Here is a 13,670-nt window from a genome sequence, read left to right as displayed (position 1 = left end):
GGTCTGATGCACTAAGCTGCTTTCAGTGAGACTGCAGGTCTTTCAGCAGAGCAGAATAACTGAGTCAATGGCCCTGGATGTGAGCTGGAGGATGTGAGCAGACTGATGTCATGAAAAAGCCCATTGGTTGCAGTGTCTGGAGGGGGTACAGAGGCAGGGTATAAATGCCCCTTTGTCTCTCTGTAGTCTGGGCTGAGGAAAGGAAGAAGAAGAAAGAGTTCTGGGCTTTTTTCTGTGTGTGTCTCACTCTCTGCTTTGTGCTCTCTGACATTCATGTGTGGGTCAATAGCCCAGTTCCCACAAAGCAGGAGAATGGCAGTAAGCTTGTTGTTTGAGAGATCTACCCTCCCATGCTGACCTTAATTAAGATGCAGGGGAGAGACCTGAAGGAGTAATGGGCCTCCCTTTAGAGGCCTTTAATACTTGGTGGAACAATTTCAATTTGTTTTGCAGCGGAAAACTTAAATAGAAATACATACAAATATTTTCACTACTGCACTGTCTCATAACATCTGTAACCATTAGAAGTTAATATCTATAATGTGTACTACATGTTTGTGATCAATCAGCTTGTATCAGGGAGAATTGAGTGTTTCCTGCTGCCTCTTCACTCATTAGCACAATGTTTACTGCTCTGTCATATCAAGTTTGGCGTGACTCAGACAGCTTCAGTTCCTCTTGAGAAGATTTGTGTCTTATAGACTTGTGTGTAGACGCATTATAAACTTAGAGCTAAAGCAGCAGACGACATACGCCTAAACCCAGGGCAGCTGCTGCTGCTGAATATAGCATCTATGTGGCTCTCCTCCTGCCTCTGTCAGTGGGTTCACATCCCCTCTGCCAGACCTGCTGACGCAGCCACATTTCCTCTCCTATTGACTGGGGCAGGTCACCCGTGACAGTCAGACCAGCGTCACTCACTCACAATTATAAAGACCCAGCAGCTATGACAAAGACAAACGTGGAATGTGTCGTAATAGGATGCTGAAAATATGATAGAATAACAGCTAAATTTAAACTAAAGCCGAAGATCGCTACTATAATTAGGATAAATTATGTAAAATGTGGGCGTCGTGACAACGATAGTGACGAGCAGAGGCTAAGTTTGAGAAAAAAAGTGGGTGTTAACCTGGTGAACAAAAGGCATGTGCAATTTTCAATTAGAGATACCTGGAAGCAGATTTTTTTTAATTTTATTACATTAAGTGACAGGAATTAAAATTACAGCTCATGAAGTGACACTGTATCATGAAGTATAGTATAATATCATTTTAGAAGAACCCAACATGTTCAGTAGATCTTTCAAATAGTTGGGAATGATCATTTTGTTGGATATTGTATTATATTATATAAGATAAACAATTGGTCAATTAATACAAATAAAAAAAACATTACATATTTTTCACTAATGAAAATAATCATTAGACATAGTCTTAGAATTAAGGAACAAATCAGGATCATAGTTTTGTATGTCCACATATTTAGAGTCATATTTTGAGAAGTTTGCTCTTAAAAAAAACATCAGCTCACATGTGGTTTATATGAATATTCACACTCATGTCATTAACTTTTTTCATTTGAAATCTGATCTGTAGAAGATAATGTAATTACTCTTCAATGATCCGTTTCTTCCTACGATCTGATTTGTGTGCAGTAAAAATAATTGGCAGACCCAGGAGTATACACTTAAACTATAAGTCAGTATATGCAACATGCTGATAAGAGTGTGGATATGGCAGATACAGGCACACACTCCTGACCACCTCTGATGATGTGGCACGGCAGCGCTGCCAGAAGGTGCTGTTGTATTCTGTCTAATTACATTTGACCTCCATGACCTCACTTCAAGGCGTCATCTATAAACTCAGCACCTTTCAATTAAAAGGTGTTTCCATCATAAAAAGAGGAGACAGGCTGTACAGGGGAGTAGATGAAAATCAGAGACGTGCTCTGTGCTGCTGAAAATGCTGCTGACGCTGGCCTCAGGTGGAGACAGCTGTGACGCGCAAGCTGCGAACACTGACGTCACCCGTGTTACTGAGTGCAATTTAAATAGGCATATGGCCACCCTCATATGGGCTGCCACTCTCAAGTAATTACTTTATGTGAGGGCAAGACGCTTGTCTTTCCGGTGCTGGAATATGTGGGTGGGGCTCATCTTGTATGAATCATAGCACAATCAAAGATGAGTAAGCACCAAGAGGATGTTGTACTGTCAGACTTTTACTGTTGTTTAGCTTCTGGGTGATCAGTCAGATCTTGATGTATTCTTAATTTTAGATTTTTGATAAAGTGATCCAGGTCTCCTTTTACATGAGATTTATTTGATAGTTTTACTCTGTGATAGAATTCAGATTTTATTGAACCAGGCCAACATGGGCCAATCATTTCCTGTGCTGTTTTCACCATGTTGCGACCTTGTGGGATCTTCATTCATTATCAGATTGTATGACATGCATATGTACATATGTAGAGAAGCTTTTTTTACAGAGCACTGTAATAATGGAAGGGATATGTTTTAATCCTGTATAAAAACAAAACTGTTGTTACTTCCTACACAATATTGTAGGCAGAATGCAGTGGCTCACAACTACTTTTCATTGTTTCACCTGCCTCACCACGGCACAGATTAAAACAAAGTGGTCAGTTACAACAGGTGCCTGTTAGGTGATGTTCTATTCAACCAGATTTTTCCATTTGTCTTAAACGGTTGCACGGCTACAGCTGCTTTCCAGAATATGTGAGCAACAAGACACACCATCACTGATAAACAAATGCGATGAGCACAGGGATGAATAACCATTTCTTGACTGCTGTTAGATCTCTCTCTGATTCTCAGTAGATATTTTGGTCTAACTGGCATTTCTAATTATGTCTGATGTCATGGCCCATTACTGTAGAAGACCATTTGTGGCAGGAGAAAGTGCACAGCCGGGGAAATGAGCAGTATGTAAAACATCTCTGGCTGATTAATGAAATTGATTCTGTAGCTGTGGTTATTATAAGTGCAGAATATGCTACTTGGATAGACATTGAGGAGAGCGCCGTGTGTAAACTGTAGTGCATCTGTGTTCATATTTGGCCATTTTCCAGAGCACTTGGACACATCATGCCCGGTAAACAAGGCCTCATCTCTTTGTCATGGTTGGGCCTGAAACCTGAAACCCAGGTCAGCCACACTGGCCTATATATCATAGCTGGATACACAGTAGCAGCGTAGAGAGGAAATAATCATGTGTACTTGAGAGTGTACTTAGCCCTGGGCCTTTTCCTCTGTTATCGACCGCATCTGCATTAGCAGAGAAGATGGTGTCTGGAGCTCTGGGAGCCTGGAGGAAGCATTTTCATAGCTGGCATCACCAGACCACACTAGACGTGTTGTTCTTGGGTGGGCACATGAGGTGATGCCTCAAAAAAAAAAAAGTCTGTACCTGATATTTCATCCTTAACTACGAAGTCTCCAAATTAGGAGAATGGAAACAGCCATCACAGGACAGACAGACAACTTTCTGTTTCTGCAAGCGGGGTCAGATATCAATAGGAAATGATAATAAATCATAATTTAACCTGGCTGGAGTCATCACTGGTTATCAAGGGCATCTAATCCCACCAGACTGTACTATTATTGTTCAGACTGTGATGTACCATAGAAAAATCCACCGACCATCATAAATCAAAAAATGTCATTTAATTTAAATTAAGTAACAGTCTGAAAAAAATAATAATATAGAATTCACAAAGGTAGGATTTGTCAGAGAGCTAACAAAGGATAACTGAGCAGCTCAAGGCTGAAGGTTGTTTCATGCTGTTGAAAGATGAGCTGAGCCTGACAAGCTGAGTCTGAGCTGTCCTAAAATGGCCACTGTACCTGACAGGTAACAACACGGCCTTTTCACGTGGCACCACCATCAGGCCAAACTACAGCTGGAAGTAAGGATGGAAAAGTTGTCTGTTTTTTAACCAATAATTTTGTTTTCTAGTGTATAGTAAGTGTCACAGTCTCATAGAGCTATCTGCAGGGCTCTACTGAGGACTTTTAATCTTATTTTGATGTCCTGCTCTTTTCCACTCTCAGCTGTTTACATACATTTGCGAGTGTTTGATTCATAATGTCTTTTTTACAAGTTGAAATCAAACTTAAACTCTTCAATAGAAGGTAGGACGCCTACAAAGTATATTTTCATTGTTATTTATTAAATATTACATTATTATAATATTCTGTTTGTGTATCCCTGTAGGTTTGATCTCAGCTGTCAAAATAAACTTTCTTTAATGTGAGAAAACACACTCAGAACTATGATTATGTAGAAATGGAAATTATTTTCTATTTTATACCAACATAAGCAAGAAACTAATTATAATAACTATTATAACTATTATAACACAATGTATGTATTGAATCACATGCTTTGTTGTTGTTTTCTCAGCATTCATCCTCCAAAAACTGTCAGAAGGTTCTTGTCCCAGAACGTCTGCAGTCTTATGTTTTGCTTTAGTGAAGAGGCCTAAATGCTAAAGATGACTCTTGGTACAGAAATGAGATGTGACTGAGGTCTTTTGAGCTCATTTAGCACCACACCACACCAACCCAGCTCAGATACAGTTTCATGTGGGCGGCTCTCAGCCTCCCACTGACCCGTGTTCCTTGTCCTGTCTTTCAGCCATCATCAACCCCAAGCAGGCCAAAGACAACAAGAGCTTCAACTTTGATTACTCCTACTGGTCCCACACCTCGGTAACTATTCCTGCACCCCTACAGCGCAAATGTTGCACACACACACACACACACACATACACACATTCCGTTTACTGTTCAGCGCTTCGTGTTGCGTGTGTCAGGGTAAAGAGGAATTTGAAGATTTACATGGCTGATTATTGATCTCTTTCCACAGCCCGAGGATGTCAATTATGCCTCTCAGATGCGAGTATACAAAGACATTGGAGAGGAAATGTTGCTGCACGCCTTTGAGGGTTACAACGTCTGCATCTTTGCTTACGGTCAGACGGGTGCTGGCAAGTCCTATACCATGATGGGGAAACAGGATGTCAAGGATCAACAAGGAATCATCCCCCTGGTACAGACCCACAATTACTTGACCATCACTGATCATCACTGAAAGATGATTCTGATTTTTTCAGATGCAACAGTTTTGTGAATAATGCTGTTGTGTTTTTCTTCCAGCTGTGTGAAGATCTTTTCACTAAGATTAATTACAATACAGACAACAGCATGTCCTACTCTGTGGAGGTAAGTGCAGGTGTCATCGTCTCCCCCTGTATGTACAGTCCCACCTGAACTTGTCACATGTTTGTGATGTGTTAAAGCTAATATTATGAATTGGAACAGGTCAGCTACATGGAAATCTACTGTGAACGTGTACGGGACTTGCTGAACCCCAAAAACAAAGGGCACCTGCGTGTAAGAGAACATCCTCTGATGGGACCTTATGTGGAGGACCTGTCCAAGCTGGCTGTCACCTCCTACAATGACATCCAGGACCTGATGGACTCTGGCAACAAGGCCAGGTGATAGAGCCACACGTCCATGCAGTCACTCAACAAACCCACTAATTTGCCGAATTTATTGCCAGTGAATGTAAAGATGAAACATCTTAACACAACTTAAGAAAACACATGCAAATAGAAAAAAACACAGCCAAATTCAGAAAACATCTTCATCAAGTTGACAACACATGCTGCAAATACTCACAACACAAGAAAATACAAAGAGGTGTTACAGTGCATTGAGCTCTCAGGGCCATGTTAAGTAAACATCACTAATTTATCAAAGACATTTCTGATGAAGGGGAAGAAGACTGAAATTCACACTATAAACAGATTCTGTTCAATTTAATTATTTAAATTCCAATTAATTCACTTTTAATAGTGTTTTGAGATTGTGTTTGTTACAAAATTAATCCATCCATAGCAAGAAACATGTCATGTTCTTGTTGGATAAACGTGGAGCAAACAAACAGCTTTCTCACAAACTGATACAAACCTATTGACTGTCTCTGCAGGACTGTGGCTGCCACCAACATGAACGAGACGAGCAGTCGCTCTCACGCTGTCTTCAACATCATATTCACTCAGAAACGCTACGACGCAGAGACGGACAACACCTCAGAGAAGGTACAGGGGTTTTATCACATCCTGAGTGAATCTATTTAACATTGATCTGTTCCCACTGCTTATCTATAAGCTGATTGATTACAGTGATTTAAATCTTGCCGTAAATTGGAAATCAATTATTACTTGAAGGTCGTCATGATAATGAATGAATGTTTTTTTTAATGAAGCCTGTCTCTGGAATAAAGATGAACAGCTTTAGCTTTATTTTGCCGTCAGCTAATGTGCTGCATTTCATTTATTTGAGCCTGATTATTGGGTTTTCTGTTGAAGGTCAGCAAAATAAGTTTAGTGGATCTGGCCGGCAGTGAGAGGGCAGATTCTACCGGAGCCAAAGGGACAAGGCTTAAGGTGAAAATGACTTGAAACAGATCACATTCACACAAAACAAAAACATTGACTTGCTGATATGGGAAACAAATATGATTAAATTCATAGTAAGGCAGTTGATTAGTGTGTATATCTTTAATGTAAATGTCACTGTCTGTTTTGCTCTGTCACAGGAAGGAGCAAATATTAACAAATCTCTGACTACACTGGGGAAAGTCATCTCTGCTTTGGCAGAAGTGGTTTGTATTTCATCTTCATGTTGTACATTATAAGATGAAGCAGATGTTACACAGAATAAACATGTTAATTTTACTGTCTACTTCATTTTAGGACTCTGGGCCAAATAAGGTAATTTAATTAAATCCTATATTTACATTGTAATTAATGTATTCCTAAATGCCAGTGATTTTAATGTGTTAATTTAATACACAGAACAAAAAGAAGAAAAAAGTGGAAAGCTTCATCCCCTACAGAGACTCAGTTTTGACCTGGCTACTGAGAGAAAATCTGGGTATGAACACAGTTTTTCTCTGTTAATATTTTGATGATCCATTAGTCTAATCTCTAATCAGTCTCTTCTCTGCACCGTGTCAGGGGGGAACTCTCGCACTGCGATGGTCGCTGCCCTGAGTCCAGCTGATATCAACTACGATGAGACACTCAGCACACTCAGGTAGAGAGCAGACAGCACATTTTCAGCCGCATCTTGTCCCTCCCACACAGCTGATGAATGTGGCTTTGAAGGACACTGATGCCAGAGAGACTGAAGTGTTACATAATACACGGTTTCCTCAGCAGCTTGCATCAGTTTCAAACTTCAAACACCCTTCACGAGTTTTAGCTGCAGTGCCAGGCTGCAGAATCATGTGGATGTCAGGGAGATTGTGAATGTGTGTGTGTGTGTGTGTGTGTGTGTGTGTGTGTGTGTGTGTGTGTGTTTTTCCCCCCGTTTTGTCTCATCCCTCACCTGTGTCAGCGTGCTCAGTGATCCCTCCCTTTCACCCACAGGTACGCAGACCGCGCCAAACAGATTCGCTGTAACGCTGTCATCAATGAGGATCCCAACAACAGATTGGTGCGCGAGCTGAAGGAGGAGGTGTCTCGTCTGAAAGATCTCCTCTACGCCCAGGGCCTGGGTGACATCATTGAGAGTAAGGAATCATTGATTGGATTCATGCACATCCACTGTTCCCTTCACAAACACTGCACATTATTCTCAACTATTGTGTGTGTTGAGGTGCGTTCAGATATAATATGGAACAAATTAACAGTGCAGAAAAATCAGATAATAATAAATGGAGATGAGCAGATACAAATTCTGTTTACATGTGGTCTGCCCAGAATTGGCAGTGTACAATTTATTCCCATGTTGTAGTGAGAAACAGACAGGAGATAGTGTGGGTTTTACCATAGACTGTATATAAAGATGGATGTAACCTTGGCAACATCAACCAGGTTTCTAAAGAGTGGTTTGGAGCCTAGAGTCAGCTGCTCCGGTCGCCATCTTGGCAGTGCCTGACTCCGCCCAACTCCTGGCTTATCCAAAACTGGGCAAAGAGGGGAGGCAGGTGTGGAGCTGAGATTTTGGTGCATGTCTTGTGGTTAGCATACGCTCACCCACTGTCACTAAAAGTACCACGCCCTCAATTATGTATATCTTTAAGCCTTAAAAAAATGTAATGGGTGAGTTATATAAAAATTGACCCCCAGTTTTCACGAAGGAGGAAAGTAGCTATAGAGACCAAAAAACATGTTTATATCTGCTGTAAATTTGGACATTTTAAAATGGGAGTCAAGGGGGAGTGACTCGCTTTTGAAACCAGCCTCAAGTGGTCATTCGGACGAAAATCATTCAATCATTCAGCTGTGCAATATCCCCACCTGCTTTCATTTAGATGGAGTTAAACTGAAACAGCAACAGTGAATACAGGACAGGTCAGGATGGAAAGAGCTGTAAATCTTGGTGCACCATCAAAGAAGATTTGTTTCATGTTGTATCTGGACACAGTTTTAAAGTTATCACAAAAATGTGTTGTTTTTTTTGTGGCTAAACCTGGGATCATTTCAGTGAGAACAACATGTCAGAGAAAAATGTGGTCAAAACTGAAAATATCTTAGCTATGCATTTTATTATGCAGTGAGAGCACTGCGGCCAAATTGATATACATTTGTATTTACTTCAGAGCTCAGGTATTCATCAAATAATAAGTTAATGTTTCAACCTATGAACATTTTTATCTAAAGGTGTTACACTGTCTGTTTCTCTCTCTCTCCCTCTCTCTCACTCTTTATCTTCTCTTCTCCCAGCATATCGAGCGTCTGGTGCTGAGATAGAGGGTTTGAAATGTGTGTTTTCTGACTCTTGCTTTTGCTGTTGCGGCAGCTTAGCATCACTGGCGCTAACTGTGACAGTAAATAGTAGCTTTTGTGCGTTCTCTGCAGCACCACAGTACCATGAGGAATTAAGCAGAACGTTTTAGGGCGATTTGTTATGAAACACAGGTATAGCTATACATATTAATGCAATATTTAAATATCACATAGATCAGATTTAAGGTTGATTTTCAGGCTTTGTTATTGTGGCTCTAATCTTCAGGTCCTTACGGGCTACACTGTGTGCCATGTCATGGTGCTGTAGAGATCTGTGTATGGCTTCATAGCTGTGGCATTGGTGCAGCAGGGCTTAACTTTTCATGAAGCAAGAGAGCAGAGCAATGCAATATGGAAGATTATGGACTACAGTATCATGAGATATATTGGGACCCTGTCTTTAATTTCCCTGATGTAGAAACTGTCGCCTCTCATTCCCCTGGCATGGTCTGTCTGGCTCTGTCATCTCCTGTTGGCAACCATAAAGGAGAGCATGCAGTAAACATAAGATGATAACAAGAGTATAATCACTTGCATAATATTGGATCTTTGAGGTCGTCATCTCATTTTATGTCATAAATTTTTATTGTCTTTCCATAATACATGACTTCATTAACTGCACTGCAAAGGCAATATTATGTGATCCATCTTGGCGGGCAGCAGCCTGTCCAGATGGATGGGTGTGATACAGTTTCCCAATTTATTGCTCTGTGTTGCCATAGCAGCAGCTGCAGGGTTGATATTCTGTATTTTGTCGAGTCTGTCATAGGCCTTCGAGGTGCCACAACAATGCCCGGATAAGACAGTGAATAGAAAACAGGGAACATGATGTTAAAGCCAGTTTCTCACAACATTTTGATAAATAGAAAATAAACTAACTACAATTAAAAAATGTCCAACAAGGACACATATTTCCAGGCTATCCAAACAAACCTACCACTGTGTCTGATTCACTGCCAGAGCAATATTTCTACTTTCACTGTTTTATTTGACAGTGATAATTTTAGAGAAGCACACTGAGAATTACATGCACGTTGCTTCTTAATATGATCTTAAAATGATAATTTGGCTTTCCAATGTTCTCTGCAGGAAACGCAACCCTATTACAAATGAGTCACCATTTGTCTGCACATAGGCTGACATAGTTTATACTTTCATACATGATGACTAATTTCATTTTTGCTGTTTAAGATGCTTGATTGGGAATCAGTAATGGAATCCCAGTCTCATACTACATTTTCTATCTCAAATGGCAACCATATATATGTTTGTATATATATATATATATATATATATATATACAATATATATATATATGCACACACACACACATACGGTTTTGTGGCAGTTTTACATTTTCTTTTTTTGAATGATCCTGCATATGATGCTCTGCTTGATGTTTTCATACAATAGCTGCATTTCTTTGGTCATGGCTGGATGGCCTTGTTGCATTTTTTAAGTTGGTCTTCTTTGCGTGTGGTGCCGCTCTTCGCTTGTATGCTAGCAGTTAAAATTTCTCTCTGTGAGTTAGATTTGTTTCAAGCTACATATCTTCTTTCTTTTTTCTTTTCTATTCTCCCTTCTGTCCTCTTCCTTATCTGTCCGCATTTCTCCATTTCTTTATTCCCTATTATCGATTATCCCAACTTCCTGTACACTCCTTGCGCCCTTCCCCCTCCCATGCCGACAGACCTATCCGATTACAAGAACAATAACAATAAAGGCCAAGCTGTGAATCAAAGGGATGATCTCTCCACAGTGACCAATGCCATGACAGGGATGAGTCCCTCTCCGTCTCTCTCAGCCTTGTCCAGCCGCGCTGGATCCATCGCCAGTCTGCACGACCGCATCATGTTCAGCCCAGGCAGCGAGGAGGCCATCGAGAGGCTGAAGGTGAAACTGTTTATCTTCAACACTCTGTGAGACAGTGTAGCTGCACTGCATGTTCCTAATGTTCATATGTTGCATATTGTCAGATTATTTGCAGATAAATCATCAGTGTCATTCTCCTGTCTCCTTCTCTCTGTAACCCTCTCAGTGGTTAAAGGCTACTGTTGACAGATCCCATGAAAACACCAAAACCAATGTGTTCGTCCCTCCCTCCGTACTTTCTGACATCCCCATCCTCACTCAGACATTCCTATTGAAGATGTACATCTCTAAAAACACGTCACAACTATTTATGCCTGTATGTGAGAATCGCATTAGAGGGATGAGAGGACCTCAGGAGAAACGATCCCAGGCCCAATTTGAACAGGGGGCATTTCAGTTTGTTGTCAGCATTAAACCCCAAGGTGTGAGTGCCTCCTCTTTATAGTGTCATTAGTTAAAACATGTGGGTGCTGCAGTTTTTAGCAAACATTACTCACTGTGAGAGAAAACAGTGCATTTGTTGGAGCCTGTGTTGGTGTCCTAATGAGTATTTACAGCAGCAGGACAGTGTATGTGGGATTTACTCAAAATAAACTACAGTGTGCGTGGCACACATGGTAGTAAAGAAACATGTCACCCAGGCTCACTGATGTGTTTTTATTAGTTCTGGGAAAACAATAAAGCTCAGAGGAAAAGGCTATATCCAGCTTTGTCTTACAGACTTGTATTTGTTAGTAGGACCATATCATTCATTGTTGGTTTCAGGCTTTTCATAGGATTTGTCAACCAAAAAATATCGAACACCATCACCACACCACTTGTCCATGAAATGATTGCTTACTTTAATCACCACTGTCTTTTTAAAATGTCAGGAAACAGAGAAAATCATTGCTGAACTCAATGAAACTTGGGAGGAGAAACTTCGCCGAACAGAAGCCATTCGAATGGAAAGGTGAGATATACAATATTCGATTTCTACACAAAAAAATCATTTTTGAGATGTAGTGCTTCTCTTAGAAAAAGAAAAAAAAAACCCAATTGGTGAATAAAAGACAGTAATTCATGTACACAGAGAGACAACAGGCATAAAAACAGACACAAATAACTACAAAGAATGATCTGGTAATGTAGGAAAACGACATGTTGAGTCTGTGCTGTAGAGTATAATATAATTTATACTGTAGCTAATGATCTTGTTTGCCTAGTGTATAAAATATTCATCATTCCTCCACAGAGAGGCCTTGCTGGCAGAAATGGGTGTAGCAATGCGAGAAGATGGTGGGACACTTGGTGTGTTCTCCCCTAAGAAGGTATGAGACGCATCCAAAACTCCTCTGTTATCTAATATTTACCATTTAAATTATTGACTAAACTGTTGTTTATTTACCCCAAAGCCCTCTGATACCCCTAGAAAGCCCCAGCCTGTATTTATCGACACAGTCGGGCTGTTTTCCCCCAACGAGGTTTGTAGCTGTGAAGTGTTTAAAGCTGTATTTCTCTCTGAGTGCTCTTAGTCTCACTTCAACAAGAGCCTCGCCAAGGCAGATCAGACGAGGGCTTCTCTTTTTCATCAAGCGTTATCTTAAATCTACTTCATTACTCACTTCAAACACTCCCTCACTGCACTGAAGGCAGCAATGGGTGTAAACATGGGGGAAAAGATAATGGTTGTGCCCCCATTTCAGTGTTTTATGGCTGTTTGCCTGCAGCCCCATAACATCTGGCTGGGACTACATTAAACACTCATGCTGTGAAGTCATGGGGAGTGAATCTGTGACTGCATGGTTTGAACTGTTATTGACTGGGTTTTACTGGGAGAGACTGCTTCTCAGCCCCCTCATGTGTACAATATGTATTTACGTATGCTATTTTGTAAATAACATACGGATAATAAATGACTCACCATTTCTACAGTGAATAAATATTCCTTGTTCTGTGTCAGACGCCTCATTTGGTGAACCTCAATGAGGATCCTCTGATGTCTGAGTGTCTGCTGTACTACATTAAAGACGGGATCACCAGGTTAGACGTTGACATTTTAAAGTGTAAATATCAGACTAATACCAAAAGAAAAAATAATTCACTTTAATTGCATCTTGAAAGAGAGATCGAAGATCAATCTTTTTCAAGATGAGCAAAGATTATTTAGATTACGCATGTCAATTACTTCCTCTTATATTGTCCTCTTTGTTTTTTTTAGGGTTGGTCGTTTAGACGCCAGCAGTCGTCAGGATATCGTCCTCAGCGGCCACTTCATCAAGGATGAGCACTGCACTTTTACCAGCTCTGCTGGTCCTGCAGGAGATAGTGAGGGATCTTTATCTTGCTCCACTGGCTTGAAGTTGTGGACATCGGAGTTTAATATTGACAGAGAGGACATTTACATTTCCCTCTCTGTTCTTTAGCAGTGGTTGTCCTAGAGCCGTGTGAAGGAGCTGAGACTTATGTCAACGGAAAGAGAGTGACGGAGCCTACTGTCCTCAAATCAGGTCACTGAGCTCTCTTTTTCTCTGCTGCCCTGAGTTTAGCCCAGTACCAACATATAAGTTGTGCATTTACCTTACTGTATTCTGATTCTTGATACCCTTACAGGAAATCGTATCATCCTGGGGAAGAGCCATGTGTTCCGGTTCAACCACCCTGTGCAGGCGAGGGCTGAGAGGGAGAGGACGCCCTGTGCTGAAACACCTGCTGAGCCTGTGGACTGGGCCTTTGCCCAGAGGGAGCTGCTGGAGAAACAGGGCATTGACATGAAGCAGGAAATGGAGCAGAGGTACTTATATATTGAGCCATTCAACTTTACAACAAGTAAGTTGGAGAAAGAGGAGTAATACTAAGGACTTTGGTAATGCTGCTGTTAAGTGAAGTCTTAATAGCTGTCACATAAAAACCTGCAGCACAGTGAATGGTGTGCTGCTCCAGAAACTTTTAAGACACTGGTGCAAAAATCAAGGATAGTATTTCCTTTG

At 40.8% G+C, this 13,670-nt stretch overlaps 1 protein-coding gene across 19 annotated transcripts in view; it reads left to right on the top strand.

Moving 5' to 3' along the window:
- kif1aa (kinesin family member 1Aa) overlaps window positions 1–13,670 on the top strand; it is a 40,727-nt gene that overhangs the window by 5,012 nt on the left and 22,045 nt on the right. For 11 of the 19 annotated variants that reach the window (XM_071487186.1, XM_071487184.1, XM_071487183.1 and 8 more), the window contains exons 3-21: window positions 4,662–4,735; window positions 4,893–5,075; window positions 5,183–5,248; window positions 5,348–5,526; window positions 6,021–6,132; window positions 6,403–6,480; window positions 6,633–6,698; window positions 6,790–6,807; window positions 6,892–6,970; window positions 7,054–7,132; window positions 7,468–7,610; window positions 8,767–8,805; window positions 10,520–10,722; window positions 11,574–11,653; window positions 11,936–12,011; window positions 12,644–12,723; window positions 12,902–13,008; window positions 13,107–13,190; window positions 13,294–13,474. In XM_071487186.1, the coding sequence (XP_071343287.1) occupies window positions 4,662–4,735; window positions 4,893–5,075; window positions 5,183–5,248; window positions 5,348–5,526; window positions 6,021–6,132; window positions 6,403–6,480; window positions 6,633–6,698; window positions 6,790–6,807; window positions 6,892–6,970; window positions 7,054–7,132; window positions 7,468–7,610; window positions 8,767–8,805; window positions 10,520–10,722; window positions 11,574–11,653; window positions 11,936–12,011; window positions 12,644–12,723; window positions 12,902–13,008; window positions 13,107–13,190; window positions 13,294–13,474 (1,927 nt within the window). The remainder of the gene's footprint in view (window positions 1–4,661; window positions 4,736–4,892; window positions 5,076–5,182; window positions 5,249–5,347; window positions 5,527–6,020; window positions 6,133–6,402; window positions 6,481–6,632; window positions 6,699–6,789; window positions 6,808–6,891; window positions 6,971–7,053; window positions 7,133–7,467; window positions 7,611–8,766; window positions 8,806–10,519; window positions 10,723–11,573; window positions 11,654–11,935; window positions 12,012–12,643; window positions 12,724–12,901; window positions 13,009–13,106; window positions 13,191–13,293; window positions 13,475–13,670) is intronic. The other 8 variants (XM_071487197.1, XM_071487188.1, XM_071487196.1 and 5 more) reach the window with 3 other exon arrangements.

This window comes from Trachinotus anak, unplaced genomic scaffold (genome assembly GCF_046630095.1).
Source record: "Trachinotus anak isolate AG129_WGS33_773 ecotype Australia unplaced genomic scaffold, CSIRO_AGI_Tana_v1 ptg000010l, whole genome shotgun sequence".
Lineage (NCBI taxonomy): Eukaryota > Metazoa > Chordata > Actinopteri > Carangiformes > Carangidae > Trachinotus > Trachinotus anak.
Note: the sequence above shows the minus strand (reverse complement) of the source record. Positions and strands in the feature narration are given on the sequence as shown.